Source organism: Alosa pseudoharengus, unplaced genomic scaffold (genome assembly GCF_046254945.1).
Source record: "Alosa pseudoharengus isolate Yale_2024_CS ecotype anadromous, Long Island Sound unplaced genomic scaffold, YU_APseudo_1.1 YU_APseudo_1.1_scf_16, whole genome shotgun sequence".
NCBI lineage: Eukaryota > Metazoa > Chordata > Actinopteri > Clupeiformes > Clupeidae > Alosa > Alosa pseudoharengus.
This window is the reverse complement of record NW_027468630.1, coordinates 3,583,979-3,611,154: the sequence shown is the minus strand read 5'-3', so window position 1 is coordinate 3,611,154 and position 27,176 is coordinate 3,583,979. Positions and strand designations below refer to the sequence as shown.

Sequence of the window (27,176 nt, the reverse complement as noted above, 5' to 3'; positions counted from 1 at the left end):
AGCATATAATCTGTAGATAAGATATAGCACCATTTAAAACATGTCCCATCTTCCTCCATGAATGCACAATACAATGCCCTCTATTCTGTATAGGCGAATCTAGTGTAAAGGGGATATATGTTGGTATGTTAAGTCCAGGGAAAACAAATTAAACACCCTAAAATATATATTTTCTGAAAGCATATAATCTGTAGATAAGATATAACACCATTTAAAACATGTCCCATCTTCCTCCATGAATGCACAATACATTGCCCTCTATTCTGTATAGGCGAATCTAGTGTAAAGCGGATACATGTTGGCCTCTTTTGTCCAGGGAAAACCGATTAAACATCCTAAACTATATATTTTCTGAAAGCATTTAACCTGCAGATGAGATATAACACCAGTTAAGACATGTCCCATCTTCCTCCATGCCATTAACAATACATTGCCCTCTATTCTGTATTGGTGAATCTAGTGTAAACAGATCAGAGGAGGCTCCTTCATTGAGGAAAGGGAGGAACACCCTCCCTACAATTAGAGAAAAATAAAAAATATATAAAGTGAATTACTAATCTGATAAATTACTGTTAATATTACTATTTTTAACACTTTGAATGAACAAAATCGTTCCCCTAGGTCAAAATGCCAACAGCACCCCCTATCGCAATTGAACATTACTGTATGGAGGAGCTTCCTCCTCAAGCCCCTCATTGAAGTCCATTATAAACGCCTCGGACCCCAGCGGCTCGTGAATCACGTCGTTTTCAATGGCCAAGGGAGGAAGCTCCTCCGTACAGTAATTTTCAATTGCGATAGGGGGTGCTGTTTTTAGCGGCAACGGTTCAAGAAGGTTATCTGCAGTCAAACTACGAATCTTATGTTGAACGGAAAGCTTGTATTTTTGCTCGTGAAATAAACAGTACAATGGAATCAGAGGACAATCTCAAATCTTTTATACATTCAAATACACTGATAATGTTTATCAAAGCAGGAAGACCAGCTCCAAAAATTCATATTCCAAAACAAGATGGTAAGTGTAGGCTACTGAATGCTACATAGTCAGACAAATAGGCTACTCATGGCTAACTGGTAACGTTAGCACAGAAAACAATCAGCCATAGCCTACTGCTGGCCTGTCACATACGTGGAAAGTTCACTTGGTGATAAAAAAAAATTTGGATAGTTATGCGTTGTTATAATCATCCAAGTTATGCCTTAACTAAACAATTGTTAAATAAGGTTCTTGTTATGTTCTTGTTTTCACCGTTCTAAATGTATCTTTGGATGGTAACATTGTTAATGAATGTTTCAGACCATAATGCATTCTTTTAATGACGTCTTCAATAACATGTGCCTTTCGAGTATGCTTTCATAAATTCCCACTTAGCTATTACAACCTGTCTTTAAATTATAGCGATTTGGCTTTAAAATCAATAGCATGTTACAAATAACCACATTTAAGGTCTATTTTTAATGGTAAATAGTTACATGGTTTTATAAAACAAGTGTCTATTTTTATTATTATAGACTTTTCTGCCAATGTATTACACTGAGCAAAACCTCCAGACTTTCCATAATTTTGCACATCTGGAAAACAGTATTTCATAACTAGACCTACATATCTTCCCTGACTTCCCAGACCTAAATTTACATTTATTTACATTTACATTTATTAATTTAGCACTATTATCCAAAGTGACTTATATATTTAAATTATATTACAAAGTCCATTGTCCCTGGACGAATTGTCCCCCCCCCTCCCCCCGAGAATGTCAGAACAGCATTTATTGCACAACATTGCCAGTTAAAATGCTACATAGTACATACTGCTGCTATAAATGTGTCTGGGTAGGCGGCCTACATACTCTATTGTTCACATATGCCACCAACACCATCACAACCTCACATTTGCCACTAACGCCAATCAGGCAGACATTCCTTCCTCCGTTATTTTTTTAACCACCAGCCGCCACTGAAACAGATACATTTTGGCATGTACAGTCCAGGGAAAACAAATCAAACACCCTAAACTACATATTTTCTGAAAGCATATAACCTCTAGATGAGAAATAACACCAGTTAAGACATGTCTTATCTTCCTCCATGCCATGGAGATGGTTAATAATCCTGTATTGCATTTGCTCTGTATTAAAACGCATTCATTTTAATTTATGGCTGAAAAAGGTAGAGCATTGAAACATTTTCAATTTTAACATTTAAAATCCTATTCTTGTTTAGTTTGACCATAATTTGATATCAATGTCACCCCTGTAGGCTGAATAGTAATTGAGATATAGCCATTCTAACCTGTTGACAGCCATTTTGAAAATGACCCCTTTCCCAAGGTCAGATTTTACTAGATTTTTAGTATGTTATTTAGCATGTCCAACAGTACCAGAATCCATAAAAAAACCTTTTGTATCAATTTTTTTGACGTTGAACCCTATATTGACCCGCCTATAGAGCTGCACAGTCCCGCCCACAGCCAAAACGCGGTTAGGTGCCGGATGTAAGATTCCCATTCATTTGTCCCATTGACGTTTGGAAAAATCCGTATCTAAAGAGTTTTACAGCATGTCATAGGCTAACCAGCTACGGCATAACTCATAAGCATACAACATATCATTTCGAGTGAAAAAACGAAGAGAAAATCCAAAAAAAGTCAAAGGTACAAGACTGTGTACATATTTTAATTTCCGAGCGAAGGAACTACTCATCCCATAAACCACAGCGCCTCACTGAATAATATATAAGCAATGCACGAACCAGCGCGAAATCATTTCAAAACCAGCGACAGTACGCGAACCCTTTCCTCCAAACAGTGATTTTTATATAGTGAATGTGCAGTTAATAGCAGTTATTTCAGGAGTAATCGTGTAAATAATAGTGTTTTGATATTGAATTTTATATTTATCATCGTGTATTTTATATCGCGTGTGTGAAAGCGGTTAACGTTAACGGCAGTGCTTCGTAACGTTACCTGACTCATCCTATGCTGTCATCACTGCTCAGTCGGGCTGATGCATGGTCTGCTCTTGGACCACCATATTCAGTTTATTAATTTACCGTGAATTATTACACAAAATGTTTATAAAATGCACGAAGTATTCCTAGGTTAATGATTAATATGAATCATACAGTATGAAGGCTACAGTAGCCTAGCTAATGTTAACTAGCACTGCTAGCAGCATCAACGTTACCAACCTCCCTGCTTAACTCACCACAACTTTGTAGGTCTTGTCCCTCATGCTGCTGACCCTTACAAAACCCACAAACTGACTCTCGGACACACAACAGTCAATAATGTGACCCGATTTAAAGTGGCTTTCACCCCTTTGGACACTCACTAAAACATAATATTATTACCTGTGTTGCAGCATGTAGGCTAATGTTAGCTGCATTATGTAATGACATACAATGTCGGAAATGCTAAAGGTTAGCCTGTCGGCTAGTGCTAGCCTACCTGAAAAGTTTGAGTGTTTAAATTAACATTTACAGTGGTCTATTTGATAGTGTATTGGCCCTGACTAAGTTTGTGTGATGTATAAACCCCAATCCTTGTTGATACAAGTACCAATATTCGTCAAGAAAGTTTTTAATCACATTAAGATTTTCCGCCATAGGCAGTAAAAAAACTCCGCCATCTTTGTCAATATTTTTCCGCTGAGAAAGTTTCAAACTATGACCATAACGGCCTTTCCACCAATCAGAGGCATCACTGTGGGATTGTGGGATTGTTCAGGATTGTGGGTAATGAAGTACTTATCCAAGAGATCGCGAATAAAAGGCATTTATCTCAAAACAAGGTTAGTGCCCCACGAACTCTTGGTGTCTATAGGAGCATATACAATCGCTTAGTACAACCGTAGCTGGTTTTAAGTCTACCACGTGCAGTTAAGTTTTTATGGCTTACACCGCAATTGTCAATGGAGAAATTGCATTGACTTTTTACATCCGGCATCGGCTGTGGGCGGGACTGTGCAGCTCTATAGTCTACAAGATATTTTTTGATAGCCATTTATTTCCCTTTAATGAATAAGAAGCGCTCATTCCGCCTCTTCCTTTTATGGACATGTTTACGTTTCTCGGCCGAAACAATTCTTCCTGGTTCCACTGCACACTCCCCTTTAACTGGATCTTTGGGCTGCAGAAGTTGAACGACTGAGACATTCGCGTTACCTGGCTAACTTGAATTCTCTGTCATTCCAATTAACATTTGGAAGACAAAGCAAAAGTTACAAAAGAAGCTAAGGCACAAGACTTTCCGCTGAACAAAGGTAATCTGGGATATAGGAAAATGTCCATCTCTCGACTCTCTCTTTCTGCACTCCACCACCCTTCTTTCTCTCTCTCTTGAGGAACTAGCATGACAGCTACCAAGTCATCTTGGACTAACTTAACGTTAACATGACTTGCTAATGTTGCACATCCACATAGCTGAAGATTCCTTCACACGCAAACGCAAAATTGCAACAAAGTACGCATGATTTTATTTACAAGACCGTTAAGTGTTATATTGCAGTGAAGATGTAAGCGAATCCATGCATGCATGGGTATTTACACAGCTTAGATCAGATCAGCTGTAATGTTACGCATCTCCGGCGTGCCTATCGTATTTCTGTTTTTCACGCTTTCTTCATACATTTGAATTATGCCTTCTAGGTATAAAATACATTCGAAATATGCCAAATGGTTGACCGATGGATGAGGAATTGTGTGCTATATGTGCAATAGTCCATAGAAAAATGTCAGGCATGTTACAGCTGGCGAGTTAACTCGCCTCAACTGGACTTGCATTGTTGCGAAATTGGGGAGGCTTCCTTGATGTTTTTAAATGCATGGTCAACGACATAACTGGTACACACCTGTTGACTTTTCTATTTGGTTTGTGGGATTTTCAGTAGTGTCATATGTGGTCATCGTTCGTATTCCCTTTCAGTTGCATTCTCCCTCCCGTTCGGCGTGCCTTTTACGTATGAGCGCGAACGTGATTACCCGTGCATAGTTCAACCCAACCGGTTGTGGAATGGCGCTACTGACACTTCACAGGTCTCCAACTGTATCCACCACTTTGGTAAGTTTGTACGTTTCACAAAGTAATTATTTTTATGCATGTGTGTCCACCCTCTACAAGGGCTCTTAGGGACAATAATGCTGTCCAAATGGTCTATTTCTCCCTGGGCCTTCTATTGCACCGCATAAACATGACAGTACAATGGGCAGAAAACAGCAAAAGACATGAATGACAAAACCATTAGCTTGCCTCAGGCAGCTCCTGTGCGAGGTTAGTAATTGTAATGATAATGTATTTGATGACCACAACACAGGCCTTTCTCAATATCAGCTTGCCTGACACACACACACACTCTCTCTCTGTTTCTATGTCTGGTGCAATACAAACTTCATTACTTCATTGGTATGTCTGTACTCTGCCAAAACATCAGGCGACTCTCTCTCTCTCTCTCTCTCTCTCTCTCTCTCTCTCTCTCTCTCTCTCTCTATGTCTCTATGTCTCTTCCAAAACAAGCAACAGTGTCTGCAGGGCCTTTTTGTCCAAATGAGGCACTGAACCAAGTAAATAAGTGCTGTATAGCTCAGCCTAGCCAGTTGCCTAAGGGTGCAGTGTATTGTTCTGCCAGAGAGTTGCGTATCAAGCCAGGATAATGTCTCTATGGAAAGTGGAAACCCTTTGAGAATGCAGCTACTCTGGTTTGAACAGTGACCATTTGCTATTGAAATGGCCAGCCTTACATGGTGTAGGTCAATACAGACTGCTGAACAAGACTGGGATTAACACCTCTCTCTCTCTCTCTCCATGCCTGTTACACACCCTAATCACTCTTCTCCTCTTTTCCCTCTCCCATCTCTCCTCACCGCGTCTCCTCTCCTCTGTCCGTGTCTGTCTGGGCATGTCAGTTGCATAACAGGTAATGTTACTGTCTCATGTTTCATTCTCTACAACCACCGATACAGCGGCCACTCCTCCCCCCTTCTTCCCCTCTCCCTTGTTTCTTCCTATCTTCTTTCAGTAGCGTTTCCTTGTGGCCTTATCTTACTCACTGCACATTTTAAGCCATTGCCCCTCCCCCCCCCCCACAAGAACACACAGCTCTCTTTTATTTGTCACATCTTTATCTGTTAATCTCTCTTTTTACCTCTCTGCTGTTTTTTTTTTCTTTCTCCCTATTTCAATTTTGTCTTTACTTCTCTCTCTCTCTCTTTCTCTCTTTGGTGTAAAATTCCTCTGTAGTTTTCATAACAAGCTTGCGGTGCCAAGAGCAAGCATTGCTGACCAAGACCCCACCACCACTCGCACATTAAGGAACTGTCATGTATGCCAAAAGCCATTACCGTATATGCCATAATTGGATCAGACTCAGAGATATGGAGCAGAGGATGCACACAGGCATGCCCGTTATGGTTGAGTCTCACTGACGTGATTTAGGAATCTGCCGCAAGGAGAGTGCCTCAAGGTATAATTGTCCTTGACCAAAAAAGCTGATCACTACAAATGCAGATTAAAGCATTGCCTACAAGCATGCTGTCGCTTGAAGTGATCCCAGTATTGGTTTTTATTTCCGTTCCCTCACTCAAGTCAGCTAATCAGTAATGACGCTAAGGTAACTCATGACTACCAAGGTTCCAGTTATGTATATTTTAGGTGGCACTCCGAGAGGTTTCAAAGCACCAACGGTAATTTGGTGTCTAATGTAATTAAGAATGGTCATGAATTAATTAGTTAGGTAATAATCAATCTGCAACCCATACTCTTCCAAGTAACAGATGACATTTTATTGGAAAGATTTCAGTCAGTTACGTGGCATTTCTGGTTGTCTTTTAAAGATAGGATTTGTGGGAAATATTCAACTTTTTCACTTCACACAGGTTCCAAAATATTTCAAATAGATTGTGGGTAATTGAAACATCATTTTGTCCTAAATGGACGCAGTTGAGCTCTGCTGAAATGAAGCTGTTGAAGCCTTTTTTTCACTGTCACATAAAGAAATAAAAAGCCTATGTTTATTTGCTGTGTTCAGATTATCATGTCAGACACACCATGATAATACTGTGTTGTGCTAATCTTTTGCTATGATTTCTCCAAGGATGAAAACATACCAAGAAGAGGGAGACTTCAAAAAAGGTGTGTTTGTGTTCCTCAGTTCTTATGTTTCATCCCGGCTTGGCCGGTTTTTCATTCAATACTATTTGTATAGTAAAGAGCAAACCCTCCCTCTCAAACTGAGCAGTTATGACAACAGTGAGAAGCCTGGGTGTGGGTGTGCGGGTGTGAACATGGCAGGCTGCTAACAGAACCTGGGGAAATACCTTCTTTGTAGGGCTGGGCGATATGGACCAAAAGTCATATCCCGACATATTTAGGTTGAATATCGATATACGAAAAGCCCGTAAAAGTCCTGGCAGGAAGCGATTGCATCAACGTTTTTTGGTATATCCAGTTTTTAATATTTTTTTCCGAAGTGTTTACAACTTAGTGTTAACTAGTAATTGTTGCAAACTGGACTACGAACTAAATATTAGTGCATTCCTGGATCTACATCCTTATGCATGCTTCCTGCCAGGACTTTTACAGGCTTTTCCCACACTGTTACCAGAAATGATTCACTGACATACGAGTGTATCAGGGAAGCTAACATTTGTAAAGTGTTAAAAGTCTTAATAGTTAATAGTGATTATCTAAGTCATACCACCTGCCTTATGATCAGTGTTTATAATAAAGAAGGACTAAAAGATGAATCGTAACAGAATCGAAATAGCAATTAATGCAATTAGCAAATTGCAGAAGCTGCAACTGATTGTGAAGCTAGTGACTCTGACCCAATCGTTAATAATGTATCATAAGGTCTATATGTTTTTATTTTTTTTATTATTTTTTATTATTTATATATATATTTTTAATTCATGTCATCCTTGTCTGACAGACAGTCATGCTCATCAGTCAATCACTGCTCTGCATACTAACTAATCAGTGGCCCTTTTTAAAGCTATATTTGGAAGCATGCTAACCAATGAGATGGGGCCTTTTTTAAAGCTATATTTGGAAGCATGCTAACTAATTAGATGGGGCCCTTTTTAAAGCTATATTTGGAAGCATGCTAACTAATCAGATGGGGCCCTTATTAAAGCTATATTTGGAAGCATGCTAACTAATCAGATGGGGCCCTTTTTAAAGCTATATTTGGAAGCATATATGCTAACTAATCAGATGGGGCCCTTTTTAAAGCTATATTTGGAAGCATGCTAACTAATCAGATGGGGCCCTTTTTAAAGCTATATTTGGAAGCATATATGCTAACTAATCAGATGGGGCCCTTTTTAAAGCTATATTTGGAAGCATGCTAACTAATCAGATGGGGCCCTTTTTAAAGCTATATTTGGAAGCATGCTAATTCATATATTTTCAATTTTATCCTTGGATTAGTAAATAAAGCAGTTCATATTTCATTGCTATTTTAATTGGTAATGCTTCATCACGTTTTAAATATATCATATAGTCAGGGGCGCCTGCAGGAATTAATGCTATGGTACGCACACCCATCACCCCCCCCCCGCAAAAAAAAAAAATCACTCGTGAACAATATTTGTCCGTTTTAGGTCCGTGCATTGGTCAGCAAAAAAGTAGCCTACATAGCATAACAACATCCACATGCAATAATACAACGACAATGTCTACAATTACCTATTCATTTGGACAACTTGATACAGCCCTACAGGCTAAAGTTACCTTTAGTTTTGTTCTAGCGTAACGTGACATCTGGCTTTAGTGCAGTCTAACGTTCTGACAAGCACACCAATTGCCTACCTTGTTCTTGCCCATCTGGAATAACTCCTAGCTTTGCTGCCTCCATCCTTTCTGTTTTCGTTGTTTAAACTTGTGATATCCATGATGAGTATTGAGTTAGTGAATTAGCTCAACATTGTGTGCTGATAACCATATATAGATAGCAGAGTAAAAGAAAACAACAAGTAGCCTATTGCGTGTCTGCGTGCGTATTCTCTCTCCTGCTCAAACAAAATGCGTGCACGTTAATTTTGATAACGTGTTCACTAACTTTACGTAATAGAAAATGGTAAATAGCCTAATGGCATGCAGCTAAAGGGATACTGTGCATAGTTGGGAAGGTATGGTAGGCCAATTTGGTGTGAATACACACACACACAAGGGAAATTTTCTGTTGTTGAGTAGCTTGATGGTACGCACAGTGCGTACGGACGTACACCTGCAGGCGCGCCTGCATATAGTCATCTTGAACTGTAGCTTGACTTTTTATCACAAATCCAAACTGTTTGGCCCTAATATGAAGGCCTAAAAAAAGAAAAAGGACAACAAATATGCATGTCACTCACAAACCACAAAATGCAGGTCTGCTAATGCTGCATGGGAACACGCTCTGTGAGGCTGATGAATTGAATTCTCTTTCCTATCAGAGAGAGCTTTGCTTTGGTCAAAGGGGCTGTTCTGTTACTTGAAGAACAGGGGGAGAATGAGAGCACTTCGTCCCCCCCTCAGGGGAGCCCCAGCTTCGGGTCCAAGGCCTCCAACGTGCAGCACAGACAGCTCCAGGCCATGGTGTCTCTGCTGCGTCCAGAGGACACGGTCAAACTGGTGAGATATTCAAAAACACCCTCCTGTCCAAACCCATAGGTCAAATGGAACCACAAGCCCCTGACAACCAAGCGCCAATCCCCTGCTGGGCTCTTGAGGAGTGTAGATGGCCAGACTGCTGTAGGAGAGCTGAGTGCAGATTCCTGTAATGGCTGCTGTGTGTCCTAGTGAGGTGAAACTTAGCGGTTCTGGACTGTAGTGATTAGACAGACTTGAATGAGTTCGATAGAGTTCTCTGATTGGCTCAAACGGCATGCACAGACCGCTGCCATTGGTTCCTCCCTGTTTAAAACTTTAATATCCTGTACTAGGGAGTTCTTCCTTTTCATGCTTGTGTGGAATGTTTTATATGTATGGTATAAGTATGGTAGTATGCTTATAACTCATGTTCACCATTTTAATGGTGAATATGAGTTATGTAGTGGCCTCTGCATATGAATTTTCCTTTGCATTTTGGTGTGTCTCCTGTGGCTTAATGCTGTGATTAAGATCTTAGAAGCCCCCAATATATACCAGCATTCAGCAAGTCCTGAATTGTTAGCTACCTTATGGGGAATCGAATACAGACCAGCTTATTTTCTGCTGTTCAGTTCAGTAAAACATTAGCGTTATGTAATGGACCATATCACATGTAGACTTCCTTGTTCATTGAATCTGACCTTGCAGTGTGAATGAGGCGTTTGTGCTTATGCAAAGCATGGTGTCCGTGACTACATCAGGTCACTCTGTTAGTGCCATGAACAATATGCTCATCGATTGTCCGATTGTAACATGGCTAATGGGTAGGTATGTGTCTGCTTATAATTCTCTCTTGCCTGGGGACTTGGTTAACACACACTCGCACTGTCGTCATGGCAATCCAATCCACTATTTAAAGGTTTGTGGAGCACAAAGGCTGTTGAGCCAACCCTCTCTCTCACCTGAACCTGTAGATTTCCACCCACCTCCATTGTGCTTCTCTCATTTTGTACTATTCCTCTCTGTCTCTATCTGTTTATCAATCTACCAATCTACCTCTCTATCCCTCCCCCTCCCCCCCCCCCCCCCCCAGGCAGTGCAGCTGGAGTCGGTAAGTCCAGTCAGAGTGAGGTACCTGATTGTTGTCTCCACTCTCAGCAACAAAAACGAGACTCTACTGCTGGGCATGGACCTGCCAGACATGCAGAGGTTTATAATGCATTTATCATATTGTATACTAAACACTTGTAGCCTCAGGCATGCAGAGGTTTATAATGCATTTATAATTACTATTTAATATTGATACTACTTCTTAATATTAATATGTATAACCGCTAAATAGAGGATACATAATCTCAGTAGTTATGTAGATTTAGAGGTAGTTTTTAATTGCTAAAAAAATAACTTAACAACTTGTAAGTAACTTTACAAATCTGCACTTGTCTGTACTACTGATGGGAATATGTGGGGTTGGTGACCTTTTAGATTCACCCTATTAAGTATTTTGAGACTCTTCGATGTCAAACTACTTGTCATTTGAAATGTGATTGTCTGTTGGAGACATAAGTGGACAACTTTAGCTACAGAAAGTAAAGGGCCTAGCACATATTTGTTCCAACCATTCACAAACCAGCTGAACCAAAAGTCTTTAGCCAGGTAGATCCGTTACACTTTACTTGACAGTATCGACATAAGAGTGACATGACACTGTCATAAACATGTCATAAACAAGTCAAACATTTATGACATAATTATTAAGTGACATTTGGTTTTTGTCATAACAAGTTAGGGTTAGGATTAGGGTTAGATGTTAGGGTTAGGGTTCATGTGTCATGACAGCGTCATGTCACTCTTATGTCGATACTGTCAAGTAAAGTGTTACCGGTAGATCCACCATTTTACCACCACTGGTCAGAGGTTTGTGGTTGGAAGATTGAGTTTGATTGTGCATTCTATTTCCTTTCAGTGACCAATGTACGATTGGCCTGGTCTTGCCTGTATGGAGCGATACCCAAGTCTTTTTGGATGGAGATGGGTAAGGGAAACAGAAAAGATAAAAAATAGCGCTTTTTTGCTGCATCAAAGACAGAGACTAGGTTTGGATAACAAAACTAGTGTGTGAAAGAGCAAGTGCTGATAAAAGAGGAAGTTGATCTCTCCGTTTTAAAGACGTGTAGAAGCAGAGCCAGAGGAGGTGGTGACTAATCAGAAGCTTATGCGAGGCAAAGACTTTATCAGGCTCTCTGTGGTATGCAAAGCACTCGGCTAAACATGCAAAGCATCCATCACTGGCAAGTACATGGTTGTTTAGTAAGGAGAATCATATTCACTTAATACGAATAGATACGTTTCACACTGATTGTGTGAGTGTGTGTGTGTGTGTGTAAGTGTGTGTGAGTGTGTTAGTATGTATGTGTGTGTGTGTGTGTGTGTGTGTGGTAGAGAGAGAGAAAGACTACATAATGCGGTCGCTGATATACTCAGACATTGACATCAAGTCGTTAGACACAGACTGCACATGACCATAGATAAACTACTGATATGATCTCTCATTCCTTCCCCGTCTGTGCCCTCTCTCTCACACACTCACCCTCTCTCTCTCTGCCTTTCTGGTCTCCCTCTCTCTCACACACTCACCCTCTCTCTCTCCCTTTCTGGTCTCCCTCTCTCCCTCTGTAGTGGTTTTAGTGTCACAACAGCCGAGGTGACGAGGATATTTAAACCCGTGTCCCTGCAGACTATGTGGTAAGTTCTCGAATGACTCTGCATGCCCCATATAGAGGAACTGTAGTTTCCGGGACCCTCCTGCTGGCCTTGCTTCCACATAGCATGCTAATGTGCCTGACACATTCAACAATAGCGGTGTGCTCCCCAGAGTCAGGGTGTAAATATGCCATCACAACAGAATTGAAAACAAATGCCCGTGCAACCCCCCCCCTTCTGTGTCCCACCTACCCACCTATTGTCTTCATGGTTCTCATGCTTCATTGTGGTTAGTGTTAGTGTTAGGGTTAGTGTTAGGGAAAGTTAGGGAAAAGCAGTGGTTCTCATGCCTTATTGTGGGTTAGTGTTAGGGAAAGGGGAAAGTTAGTGAAAAGCAGTGGCTTTGGCTGCTGCTGATCTGTAGAGTCGCTAAAGGCCATCTGAAATGGGTGTGTGTGTGTGTGCTTGCTCATGTGTGTGTGTGTGTGCTTGCTCATGTGTGTGTGTGTGTCCTCTGACGGCAGGTCAGTGCTGCAGGCGCTGCATGGCTGCTGTGAGCGGGCCGTGAAGGGAGCGATCATCCCCGGCAGTGGCCTGGAGTGGGCTCAGCACTACCACAGCCGCGTGGAGTCGGACCAGCCCTGCCTCAACGAGTGGGCTGTCATGACCGGACTGGAGTCCGTCAGGAAGGACAGTATGGGCCAAAGGTCAGTCTGCGGCTCATTTCCTTTTTCACATTCACCTGGCTATCCACCAAGGAGGACTATTAACGCAACAGGTTTCATAACAATAAAAAAGACACTTCAGTTTTATGTTTACATTTTATTGTTATTTGAGTAGTGAGTTTTCAATAAAACTACTCATATTTGACTGAACATTTCTTTTTACAGCTCTAACTTTGCAAAAAAAATATTGGGATATATATTGTATATCGATATTCAACCTAAATATATCGGGATACAGTGTTTCCCCTAGAATTTTTTCCAGCAGCGGTGCTGTTGATCGTAGGAAGACCCCCCCCTCAAAAAAAGAGAAACAATTGAAAAAATGACTCCTTAAATGGTGACTTCTGGTGGATTTTGTGAAAGAAATTGACAGATTGAGTTACAAATTATGACATAACCATCAACACAAGCATTTACAAAGCATGATTATTGCAGTACTTGAACAGGATTATTCATGTTTTTCTTTCACCTTTTTCATTTACATTATTAGTATTAGCCACTGTACAACTGTACACTGTAGGCCACTGTACAAACTATTACTATTTAGAATATACAGTGCTGTGCATAAGTTAAGACATTTATATATAATAACATTTATTTATTTACGATACATGATACATTAAAAAATAATTGATGTCCTATTTTTTTTTTAAATTAAGGCATTAAGACAAAAGGCAAAATATGTTTTTTATTCCTCCCTTTAGCCAATTTCAGCATGGGTGTCTTAACTTTTGCACAGCACTGTATAAACTATATAGACTTCTCTTTCATGCCATTACACTGTATTGGTGCTGTGCTGAGTCGAATTGAGTGCCTGTCACTTTAATGCCGTGACGGCCCGTAACGCTGGCTTGATAATCACGGTTTTAAGCTAACTTAGTAGTGTTGTTGTGCATGGTGCATAAGAATATGTGGATGAAATGAATTATGTTTCCCATGTCATTTGGTAAAATAAATGGTCAAAAATTCGAAGAAAATCTATCTTGGATTATAGCAGATAAGTGTCTTGTATCATATCTATAATTTTGGTGAGCTCTACAGGAATTACAAACTATCTCAGATGTAAATGCTTGCGTATCCTATTACTCAAATTCAATTAAACCCACCAATAGGCTAGCTTGACCTTAGTTACACAGCCTAGGTATGTTAGCAACACAGGGCTTGAAAGCATTGCCTGTATCACAAACAAAAACGAAACAATGCGTGGAATTTATCTGGGAATAGGCTACTGAAGGTAGGGGCGAGCTATCTCGCTGGCGTGTTTAATTTGGTTCCTTGGTTAACATAAGGTATGCTATGTTTTTTTCCACAAAATTGCGTCTGCTAATAAACTTAAACATAAACACAAACAAGCGTGATCTCCTGTGGAATCCCTGACCTGAACGAACGGCAGCTGTTCCTGAAGTTCACTTGCGTCTATTTATTTTTTTAATTAGGCAACTTTTTTTGCAGTGGTGCTTGAATTCCAGGAGCAGCGCTGCGCCATTGATGAATACATTGTAGGGGAAACACTGGGATATGACTTTTGGTCCATATCGCCCAGCCCTAATTTGATGTAGTTCTGTAGTTCACACAAATGCTCTGAAAGTGATGGTCAATGATTTAGTTCTTCATATTGCTATCATTGTGTGCGATGTGAATGTTGCCATGTATTGTTATACGCCTTTGTCCATCTTGTTTCAGTGTTGTTTCCCTTTCCTGCTGTTTCTTGTTTTTTTTGTTTTATATTCTCAAACAGCACTGTATTCTTATTTTTATAATGCATATGGTAGTTGTCCCCTATTTGCTATCTTAGCACACCAGTGTTCGCTAATTTTGCTTCTCTTCTTCACTGTGCAGCTCTTTGGAGAGGGAGTCAATAGAGAGGAGGATCAAAGTACTTCTCCGAGAGATCATGAGAACAGAAGACCTGGAGAAAATTACCTCTAAACAAGTAAACAGAAAGCAGAAAGACAGTGTTAGGGCAGCCGTGGCCCACTGGTTAGCACTCTGGACTTATAACCGGAGGGATGCCGGTTCGAGCCCCGACCAGTGGGCCGCGGCTGAAGTGCCCTTGAGCAAGGCACCTAACCCCTCACTGCTCCCCGAGCGCCGCCGTTGAAGTAGGCAGCTCACTGTGATTAGTGTGTGCTTCACCTCACTGTGTGCTCACTGTGTGTTCACTGTGTGCTGTTTGTGTTTCACTAATTCACCGATTGGGTTAAGTGCAGAGACCAAATTTCCCTCACGGGATCAAAAAAGTATATATACTTATACTTACTTAAGACCGGAGGTTCGGCGGATGTTAAACGGATGTTTACAATGCAAATGTAATAGACACATAGGGAGAGGATGCTTTTGGAAAAATAAACCATGAAAAAACGACCCACTTCACTGTTATGTTAGTATTTTGTTTGTTGCTTAAAAACGTATATGATGGCCTTGAAGTCTTGAGTTAGCCTACTGAATTGGCTGGTACCATAAAGTTTGGGCATGCTCTCTCCAACGCAAACCAGATTTGGGGTTCCATAGCCAAGTAATTCTGCTACATAATGTTGAAAACAGATAAATGTGTTTATTCGAGGCACACATACAAATACTGTAGGTCAATTTCAAGTGTGCACTTACGTGACTACTTGAAGTATTAGCCTATGCACAATAGATTTTTCTTCTTTAGCCTACATAATGCATAGCCTACACTTTGTAAACAAACAGCAGCTGTGACGGCGGCCGCATATATTCTGCGTCATATCTCGCCTCTAGTGAACTCTACAAGCCCCCACCCCTCACTCGATTTTGTAATGTGCGTGTATGTCGTTCACACATAGGTCCGTATAAGGTCAGTATAAGGTCCGCAGGTTAGCATCATATCTGAATCATCAGAAGGGTAGGACCTCCGTTTGACAAACCTCTGCATATACTCCAGAGGTTATATCTGATACCTGATGAGAGAGAGAGAGAGAGAGAGAAAGGATGAAGGGGGGGGGCTAAGTAGGAGAAGAGATGGAGGCCGAAGCGCACAAGAAAGGTTATCAAGTCATGATACTAAATAGAAGGGCAACTGACATAACAAGTTAATAACAAACACTTATGTCAAATGACATTATCAGGCAACAGACATGAAAGGGAGACTCTAAATCCATATCAGGCTCAGTCTGATATTTCTGGTGTGTGTGTGTGTGTGTGTGTGTGTGTGTGTGGTCCATAGGTCCGATTAACTCTGGAATCCAAAATGGAGATGGACATGAAGGACTACAAAGAGTTCATCGATAATGAGATGATGGTTACCATGGCGCAAATGGACAAACCTTCCAAAATACTGGACTACCTTTATTTGGTAAGGGAATGCACACACTCTCTTTCTCCCTCAGTTTCACTATCTTTGTCCAACACACACACACACATAATTGGAGAGGAGTGGGGAGCTGGTGCTGTTGTGCTCATCGCAGTCAATGAAGCTTTTAAGTGAAACTGCTTCTCTTCTCAGGGTTCAGAGTGGAACGCTGCCAATTTTGAAGAGCTGCAGAAAAACAAGTAAGGCTCAAGAGAAGATGTTTTTGGTTTTTCATGTCTGAGGTCTTCAGAGTTGGAGACAGCTACCCGTGCTGTTTAACTCTTTGCCTTCAACCCGACGCTGATGAAGTCTTTGTAGCAGTCCTATACACTAACTCTGATAATTAGACAAGAATAAGTACAGAGAAGTACAGGTTTTTTTTTTAAGTCCCTGTACTCACACTGACTGAATGTCACAGGGTGCTTGTTTAGTTCTGAGTGTGTGAGCTTGCATGTCTCTCTTTTAACATAAATGATTCTTATTTGCTCTCATAGTATTGGCTACATATTAAATGTCACCATGGAGATCGACAACTTCTTCCCGGGATCATTCACCTACATGAACATCAGGGTGTATGATGTGGAGTCCACAGACTTGCTGCCTCATTGGAAAAACACCTACACCTTTATCAACTCTGCCAGGTTGGCTTTACACCACACACACATACACATACACTTACACACACTTATACACACACTTACACACACACATACACTTACACACACTTACACACACACACACACACACACACACACATACACTTAAAGTTACATTAGGTGGGCTCCTGCCATACAGACAATGCACATTAAGCACTTTCCAACAGGAGCAACTCACATTAAGTAGTTCGAAGAGAAATGTAAATTATGAAAAATTACCATGAACACAAGTAAGAGAGTTACAGGATTTCCATGGGTCATGGAATTTCTGGAATATCATGGAAATAGATTTTTCCAGACATGGAAAGTCAGGGAATCGTATCATTAGAGGGGCAAAATATCAGGGAATTTTGTTGTAGCAGTTTTAAATGTACTAGCCAAAATACATTAATGCAAAAATACAATCCCAAATAAGAAAAAGTTGGAACGTTGTGTAAAATGCAAATAAAAACAGAATGTGATAATATACAAGTCTTGTAACCCATATTTAGCAGCAAAAAGGACATAGACAACATGTCAAATGTTGAAAATAAAAATATATGATCATTTTGAATTTCATGCCAGCAACATGTTTTGAAAAAAGTTAGGACAGAGAATGTTTAGATTAGATAAGATTAGATTTAACTTTATTGACATTGTGCAGAGTACAAGCACAAAGACAACGAAATTCAGTTTGCGTCTAACCAGAAGTGCAAAAAAGCAGAAAATGTGTTGCTGGTATTACATTTAAAATGAACATGTATTTTCCATGAAATAGTCAAATTTGTCATTTTCAACATTTGATATGTTGTCTGTGTCCTTTTGGCAACTAAATATAGTTTACGAGATTTGCAGATTATTACATTCTGGTTTTATTTCACATTTTATAAAATTTCCCAACATTTTCTGATTTGGGGTTGTATGTCCACGCAGAATTGGTGTATATCAGGTAATTAGCTTTACTGCTTGCTTGAGTGGTGGTTGTGGTTAGTCCAACTTTGTTTATTCATTGCCCATTTATTAGAAAAAAGATTCTTGAACGTTGCGCGGCTACTCTGAAATCTTTGGTTAGTATATTGTGCAATTCATTCTATAGTAGGTCATGGAAATTCATAGCCTGGCGGGCCATCCTATATCATTGACATGTATAGTCTGGCATCGAATCATTCACCTCGCTTAATCCACGGGGTGGCAGAGAATTGTCTTTCAAACTGCCTAGGCATGCAATAGGCCAGCGCTACGACCATATCCGTATCCGGTCGGCAAAACGGCAAATACATCCTTCTTCGAAAGGAATGACTTAAGTGCATTGTGTTGATCTACTTTCAAAGAAAAGCACAAGTCCAACTCCTCCAAAGTTGACGCCAACGCCGATTCAAACAACCGCTCTTCGTTTGCCATAGCCGCCTTCCTTGTTGTTCACCGTCGCAGGATGTCGTTATCCTGTTAAGCCCGCCTTAAGACTCTCTAACGAAATAGAGCGCTGTGATTGGCCGTCATCCACGGTGTTAAGCCAATAGAAATTCCTATGGTTCGATACTAGACGTACAAGCTGAGCAAATTAATTTGCCACCGCTAGGGTGCGTCTAGATTTCTAGGCTAGGAAATTCAGGTTTTTTATCTAGGAAAGTCAGGGAAAAGTCATGGAATTTTACATTTGACCCTGGAATACTATGACATGCATTCTTGTATTGTGCATGACGCTTTATTATTGGCTGTTGTTATTCAGTCATTAAATCAAATAAATGAACATTTTAAATGAATACATTTTAAGAAAACCAAAATCACATCTCTCCCACTGCACGTCGGCAGGCAGAGTGGCCAGGCGGTGCTGGTGCACTGTAAGATGGGTGTGTCTCGCTCGGCGTCCACAGTGATGGCGTACCTGATGAAGCAGCAGGGCTTGACCCTGGAGGAGGCGCTGTCGTACGTGCGTGAATGCCGGCCCATCGTGCAGCCCAACGATGGCTTCATGCAGCAGCTGCAAACCTATAGCGGCATACTCAACGCCAGGTCCGCTCCACACACACACACACACTCTCACTTACACACCTACAGCAACATCCTCAGTGCCAGGTCCGCTACACACACACACACACACACACACACTCACACTCACACACTCTCACTCTCTCACTTACACACCTACAGCAGCATCCTCAGTGCCAGGTCCGCTACACACACACATACACAGACACACTCACACACTCTCACTCTCTCACTTACACACCTACAGCAGCATCCTCAGTGCCAGGTCCGCTACACACACACACACACACACACACACACACACACACACACACACACACACACACACACACACACACACACTCTCTCACTTACATACATAACTACAGTGGCTTCCTCAGCGCCAGGTCCGCTCTGTGTATACCTCATGCTTTGTCCCCACACACACACTTTCACTTACACACACCCTCTGCCCTTAGAAGTGCACACTGAGGTACCTAGTTTTGTAATGTTGACCTGCACGATATTGGATGTCTGACGAACTCATCTTGGCTGATGCTGATATATATACACATCTGTATATATACATATACAATGACGGTACTGCAGAAATGTTCATATCACCAGATGCTAAAAAACAATTCTTAATCTGCCGATACCGATGTCGTACCGTACTGATAGTATCTTGCATCCATACTGTACAACTTAATCAGGTAATCTCAAGGTACACTTGGAATGGGGAGCTTCCACAGTATTAATGCAGAGCTAGAGTTGGAATGGGGAGCTTCCACAGTATTAATGCAGAGCTAGAGTTGGAATGGGGAGCTTCCACAGTATTAATGCAGAGCTAGAGTTGGAATGGGGAGCTTCCACAGTATTAATGCAGAGCTAGAGTTGGAATGGGGAGCTTCCACAGTATTAATGCAGAGCTAGAGTTGGAATGGGGAGCTTCCACAGTATTAATGCAGAGCTAGAGTTGGAATGGGGAGCTTCCACAGTATTAATGCAGAGCTAAAGTTGGAATGGGGAGCTTCCACAGTATTAATGCAGAGCTAGAGTTGGAATGGGGAGCTTCCACAGTATTAATGCAGAGCTAGAGTTGGACATCTGTCCATTCAGCTTTTACTGGCTGTCCATGTTATATAACAACACAACAGGAGTTACCTGTTCATTTAAAAGCAGTTACCGTACTTGTTTTATACGTCTTGTCAAAGACCTCTTGTCTAACAAAGCCAATCCTAGACCCTTTTGAGTGGAGTTATTGACCATGTGAAGAAGAAGAAGACAAGAAGTACAAGGTCATATGATCAGTCTCATTATCCAGCAGGGTTATATGAGGAGATCCGGATATCCTTATATGGGCAAAGATGGTATCTTCGGGTTCTTTTTGTAGGCGACCCTCAGAGGTCTATTTACACTGGATATTCCCTGGACTGCTTGAATGATCGTTTCCATGTGTGTGTGTTTGATGTGTACAGTAAGCAGCGTCACAGCGCCCTTTGGAGACGAAAGTCCAAAGACTTCCGGCAGAGGTCAGCGGATGGAAATGAGGAAGAAGGGGAGAGCGAGGAGAGTGAGGAGGAGGACGAGGAAGGATACGAGAGCCCAGGCGAGGACAAAGATGAAGATTCAGACCACGAAGTTAGTACTTCTAAAACTCAAAGGAAAATCATGTCATAAAAACACCAACAGGATAACTTGTAGTTTGATTTGTGAATTAATCAAAGTTGACTACAGTAGAATAGTCATAGGCTATGCACCACTCCTACTGGGTTGGTGAGTACAACCTGCAATTGAATTAATTACTATTGTTTTTAAAAGATGAAGTGAAGTCAAAACTAAATTTGAAAATGGTGAAGATGCCATTCAGACAAAACCTAAACATCATTCACTGTTACATCCATCCATCCAAGGCACCTCTTCAAACTCAAGTGGCTGGATAGCAACTAAGGCTCGCGGGTAAAAAAACGTCAAACTATTTTATCAGATTTGCCTTTTGTTTAGACGCCGATGCCGTTTTTGGGTCTTAAAAACACCAAAGTTTGTTCCGATCTGCTCAAGGTGGCTCTCTATACGGTCACGTGATCATTTACACTGCCACCTAGCCACCTGGTGTGCATACTACATCGAATTTCAAACACTTTTGCGTCACCGTCTGCACGCAGATTTCCCCCAAAAGCGCAGAATATTTCCCCCGCAAAAGCAGAATAAAAAGTAAAAACGCAACGCCACTTTTGCGTTTTCTCTTCGGATCATTTTCGTCTAAACAGGGCCTAAATCACATACTAGCCCAGGCCTTAATCCTCTGGCCTGAATACTGTAGTGGCACCCCAGTGCCCCCTATTGGTGAGAGTGGGTTTGTGAAAGTGTTTAACTAGACGCGCCTCATTTCTACTAGCCTGGCAATTTGCCATCCCCTTGGTACGCTTCGCTTCTACAAGGGTCTGGGATCTCGGCTATTGAAGAACGTTTGCAAGCTGGATGCTTGGACTCTGTAGAAGTTTGAAATGATTGGATCTGATTTCACCCAATCGCTAACGTTTGGCCGTGACGTATGTTATGCGCCAGCTCGATCGTGAAGTAAGCTACACTACAACACTCAGAAATTGCCCACAACAATCATTGCCCACCAAAGCGAACAAGATGGATGTAAATGACCATGCCAGCTTTGCGATACAAATGTAAGAGTTAGTGGAAGAATAGCAAATAACTATTCAACAGTAAGGTCGTTTATTTCCTATAGATGTACAGGCTAGTGCACGGGCAACAGGAGGTGTCCACTACAAAACAACAAAATGATCGCTGATAAATCACGGTCTCAATCACTCGTCATTCACACTCATCGGCCAACAACTCAACGCAACACAACTCAGTCGCACGTAATCCACTTCTACTCTGACTAAATTTAGACGTCTTAGAACCCCCTATTCTATTCCCTCCCCTTAGCAATCGCTAACCTATCCATACACCTAAATATTCCCTCCCGGACACCTCCCCCCAATCAAAACACATCAGAACTCATTGACACATTCCATGACACAGGAGGGAGAGGGAGACACAAACACTCGCGCACACACACACGCACACACCGGGAACACAGGGGAAAGCCCAACACGGGGGCAAATAGCCTCGGCGATACAAAATCATCACAATTGTCAAAGCTAGATGTGATCATCATTGAAAACACGCCGCTTCATTCATACCGGGTCTGCCGCACATGCTGTAATTTAATATCGAGGCTACTGCGCGATACAAATCAAACTTTTCCCAAATTCCATAGGGAGTAGGGCCACGACATCTTTGCCCGAAATAAAATGTGTTAAACACTCCTTTTGTTCGGAGTTCAGTTCCTGAATATTTATATTAACTTATGCCATTGCCAAACTCCTCGAGGACTACAATTCAAACACAGCGCAGAATCTCGACGTCGTCTCTCACAACTCCCGCCTCCTGCTCGCTGATTGGCGCGGAGTCGAATCTACCGCTGCGAACAAGGCCAATGGCCGGAATCCCAGACGGAGTCGTGGAGGGAGATGAAAATCGAGCGGAAGTACGTAGGAAGGCAATTAAGGCCAGGCTACATTTCTACCAGTTTACACTCCGCTTTTGCCGGTTTGTCATTTCCTCAGGTATTTGTAGACCCTGTCCACCCAGTACAGTCCACTCAGGATGCCCCTGCTTCAGAGCCAGTCAGTTCAAACCCAACTATAACAGTCCATGACAGTGAAAAAGTAAGTGATTCAAAAATCATCTTTCTTCATTAACGGAAGTGCTTTTCTATGTTCTTTGTTCTCTATGTTTTGAGTGAGATTCTTTTATGTCTTTATTTACTGGCCTTCATTTCCCTATTATTTTACCTATTCGCTCTGTCCCTCTGAGTCACGTACCCCTTCTCTCTCTCCCTCCCTCCCCTGTTCTGCCTTTCACCTGAACTTTCCCCTCTCCCTCCCTCCCTTACTCCTTTTCCTCCCTCTCTCCCTCCCTTCCCCTCTCCCTCCCTCCCTTACTCCTTTTCCTCCCTCTCTCCCTCCCTCTCTCCTTTTCCTCCCTCTCTCCCTCCCTTCCCCTCTCCCTCCCTCTCTCTCTCTCTCCTTTTCCTCCCTCTGTTCTGCCTCCCCGTCTCTCAGGTGCTTCCCAGTCCAAACAGAAGTGGCAGGATGAACCTTTTCTCCCTCATGCAGTCCATCAGCGAGCTGGATGATGACTGCAGTGACAAAGAGGTGAGTTTAGTGGAGTGGGGCGGGGGGGCGGGGGGGTGGATGAGAGAGAAAGCTTCATATTTTGCACTGCATACACTGCTCATAACTTGAGCTTTCTTTTGCTTATCATCACAGCTCTCAGCAGTCCAGCGAAGATCGCCTGGTCAACGGAGGCGGAGCCATGGCCGGAAAGCATTGGCCCATCAGCGGGCCCACGTTGATGTGTCCCCCGAGCCAATTAGCCTATCAGCACGCAGCAAGCAACAGGAAGGGGAGGGCTCAAAAAAGACTCTGCTCAAGGATCAGGAGGGCGGTGGAGAGGATGTGGGTAAACGGGAAGAGCCCACGGGAGGTGCAATCGGAGGGGTGGACAGTGAGAAGAGTGTTTGAAGAAAGAAGGAGGGGTGGGAGGGGGGCAGGATGGGAGAAAAGATGAAGTGAAGGGCAAGATCAGAGACACTAAGAAAGAGAAGCATATCCTGCCATACTTCATTTATTTTACTATCCAAAGATATTCTTCACATATATTCGATATTAGTATGTTTAATTTATTATTTAAAGACACTCTGCCTCAACTTTCCAACTGCGTGGGAATTCCAAGAGATAAGAGCGTTAGCGCACAGCGAATGTAACTCTATGTCCTCTAAAGTCAGTTCTGTCTTCGGACATTCCACTACTAAATTCCAAAGATCTTGTGAGGGGGACCCTATTTCAGAGTAAAGTTCCCGATTTGGGTCTTTTTTAAATGCACACTAGGAGTAATTGGTTTAGGAAAGAGTAGTATCAAAGTTCAAAACAGAATAGAATTTTGTGCCAAATGGATAGCACACTGGCTGTTTTGTACTTGTTATACATTTCCTGGCATTAAAACAGTTATAAATGAAAAAATACATAAATCAAGACAGAATACAGGAATGTACTTATTTAGAGAGTTAAAGTAGACGTTTTTAATTTCCAAAAAGAAATTACATTTTCCATAGGAGTTTCAGTTAGTCTCAGAGATGTGAAACTTCTAACAAAACCATTACCTATAGTTTCGTTATGTTCTCTCCATTTACTCCCGTGCCTTCAGTAGCAGGTCTGAAAAACGCATAGCATTAGTATTATTTAACGTCACACACACTGTGTGCCTTTGTCTGGGTCTTCACCTGCTTCAGCACACGCATGCCTTTTATCAGTCTCGCAGTCATGGCTCGAAAAAAGGTTCAAGTAGCGCCAGAGAGCCTGAGAACCTAAACTCTTTTTTTTTTATTATTATTATTTCTGTCAAATTTTAGTGTTTCAGTTGGGATGAGGTAGAGGGTGGTTAGTGGAGTCCTTTTAAAACTTCATATCCTGTATACTGTGACAAGTATTTGATATTTTGTGATGGCTTTCTCCTGTGCTCAGGTAATCTGATCCTCTCTGTTTTCCACACAATCCTATGTGTATTACTTCCTCTGTGTCAGAATGTGAATGCAGTATGCTGCCAGGAATGGTGTCTTTTGGGAGGTTTCTATTTCAAATATTTTTATTGTCATTTTAATTAATTTATAGTGTTATTTTAACATCTACTACAGAAACAATGATCCAAATTGAATTATGCCACATTCCATGTGAACTCAGTGGCATGCTAGGCCACGACTGTCTGGTTTCATTTAGACTTTTCAATTTTCCCTATCGTCCATTTCTGAGACTGGAATTGATATGTCTTCAACCAACAAAAAGGGCAACAAAAGTACTTAAAAGTCAATGGCCAAAAATGAACAAATGTATGAATTTAACGAGAATGCTGTAATTTTTGTGAGAACGTACACTCGAGCCATTGTATACTTTTCTTGAATGGATTGGGAGATTTTACCTTTTTTAAACTCTATAAGCTACTGACTGCACTAAATCAAGTACGTAGTGCAAGTCTGAAAAACGTTAATGTGCCAAACAACTCCTGCTCTTAATGGACTTTTATCTTTCTTCTGTGTGACTGCCATCACTGCATGGTTGAACCTGTTCTGAGCGCCTTGCTTCAGTGCCTTAAGAGAGTGACCCTTTTGATAAGTAATCGTCGCCCACTATTTACTCAAAATTAACTTGCTATTGTCAAATTGGTCATTTTGGGTCAGCTGTGCCCCCAAGTGTTCTCTTTAAGGAGCCCCTTTATGCATCAATTGAACATAAAATAAAAAATACTTTGACACACACATATAGTATCCTTTCTAGGCCACATTATACTACTTTACATATAAAGGATTTGTCCTCAAGGGTTTGGTAACAAGCTTATTTTCGTCCCCAGTAGACCTCAGTGTTCAGGGCTTACTGTTCACATCCTGAGAAATATAACCTTGAGACTTAGGCCTAGCCCTGATCTTCACACAGTAGTTGCTGTAGTTGATGGTATAAATAGTGATTTCTTTTTTAAGACTTGTGTGTTTGGGAGATTCTCTGTCTTTTCTCAGATCTTGTGAGTCCTTCCTCTTGTGGTGATGCAAGAACATATAGTGTATTTATGTATGTTTCTATGCATGACACGGTACTACTAAGTCTGGTGTTTAGTCTTGTTTATTATTGTGCACATTAAGCAACATAAGCACATTCGACTTTGAATTCCAGACTTGAGTACTGTATTAACAATTTGCCAAGTAAAAAAACAAAATCAGTAATGAACAATCTAAATAGTTTCTGCATCCCCTATAGAATACACAGCCAGCAACTGTATGCATAGTCATCACAGAAATTACTCTTTTCCTCTTTGTGTTGCCTGATAGCTACACAATTCTGATGTTAAATGCTGGAGGATCTAGCTGTTTAATCTTATCTTTGACTAACTGAAATCATGAGGAGAAATTTTATGTATTTGCTTGCACTTGTGTACAGGGGAGGTATTTCTCCTGTTAATTCCACCAGCAGTAACTTTGCCAAAGGTATGCCTGTTGGATTAGGACAACGGTTCTCTGAACTTCAGGAGTCTCCTGGTCTGCACTACGTTTCACATATCTATTCCTTCTCCAAGCACTCCTCCATTGTAATCAAAAATGCTCTCCTCTAGCTAAATAGAATATGTTCCGTTTATGACAAGCATGAGTTGAGCAGAGCAGGGAGGGGTGGAACATAGACAGAAGAGGACCCGAGGAAGAGGACTGAAAACCACAGGTTTAGATAAGGCAACCAGACAGTCAAAAAACATGATGGCATTAGTGCTGCCATCTAACTTTCTACACGTTGTTTCCTGGTTTGAAGTTTAATACCCTGTTCAGATCAAGTGAAATTAAACTAGCCATGTCGCTCTATGTCCTACCATACATACTGTAAATATCAGACACCTAGGCTTGTTATAAATGCTAAAATGCCTCCTATTTCTACTCTACACACAACAGGAAATTCATGAGGCCACTCTTTTGGGGAATTTTTTTTAAAAATCAACATAGATGGAGGTTGAGGGCAGTTGTAATATTTACATTCACGACCAACTAATTTCCTTATTGGTCAGTGTGAAACTGTATCCCTATGCATTGCCTTGGTCTTGATAGTCATGAAAGTATTAACTATACTGTTTACAATTTCACTGTTAAAATGAATAAATTGCAATGAAACTATTTGTGTCTTTTGATATTCTTCAATATTACCGACTTAGTAGTACTTATAAAATACTTACAGTAACTGTTGCTTGATGGGTAGCTTGTCTAAAACTAACCAATTTAGCTAATCAAGGGCTGATCATTTGGAGAACGTTCTGTTCACATTTGACCAGCTGTAGGTCCAGTCTTGAGACAAATTCTCTTGTCTTTTGTCCAGTTTATGGGGCAAAAATCTGGCCTGTGTAACATTCAACCAATCGCAATCATATAAAATAGTGCCCAACCAGGGTGTGTTTCCCGAAAGCATCACAGAACTACAACCATAACTCCATGACAGAAGTCATAGTCCAGTCATTCTAGAACTTTCTTAGTTGCCATAGTGATTGTTTAGCAACACTTTCAGGAAACTCAGTTAGGAACATGACTTCTGCCTTTATCTGCAAACACGCATGCATGGATTCTAGAAAGTAGCTGTATGTTGTAAGATGGCTCACACATTAAGAGTGAGATTCAT

The 27,176-nt window shown here is 41.3% G+C and overlaps 1 protein-coding gene across 1 annotated transcript; it reads left to right on the top strand.

Annotated features, from left to right (window-relative positions):
* Positions 1-4,065: 4,065 nt before the first annotated feature.
* Positions 4,066-26,680, top strand: LOC143125352 (protein phosphatase Slingshot homolog 3). Its single transcript, XM_076286737.1, has 17 exons — positions 4,066-4,262; positions 4,925-5,059; positions 7,089-7,126; positions 9,433-9,610; positions 10,662-10,777; positions 11,535-11,603; positions 12,248-12,313; positions 12,796-12,978; positions 14,836-14,929; positions 16,184-16,312; positions 16,463-16,509; positions 16,804-16,950; positions 18,757-18,957; positions 20,391-20,553; positions 22,542-22,643; positions 23,040-23,132; positions 23,247-26,680. Exons 2-17 carry the CDS (start codon positions 5,012-5,014, stop codon positions 23,499-23,501), a joined length of 1,929 nt encoding a protein of 642 aa, XP_076142852.1. The 5' UTR covers positions 4,066-4,262; positions 4,925-5,011; the 3' UTR covers positions 23,502-26,680.
* Positions 26,681-27,176: the final 496 nt, after the last annotated feature.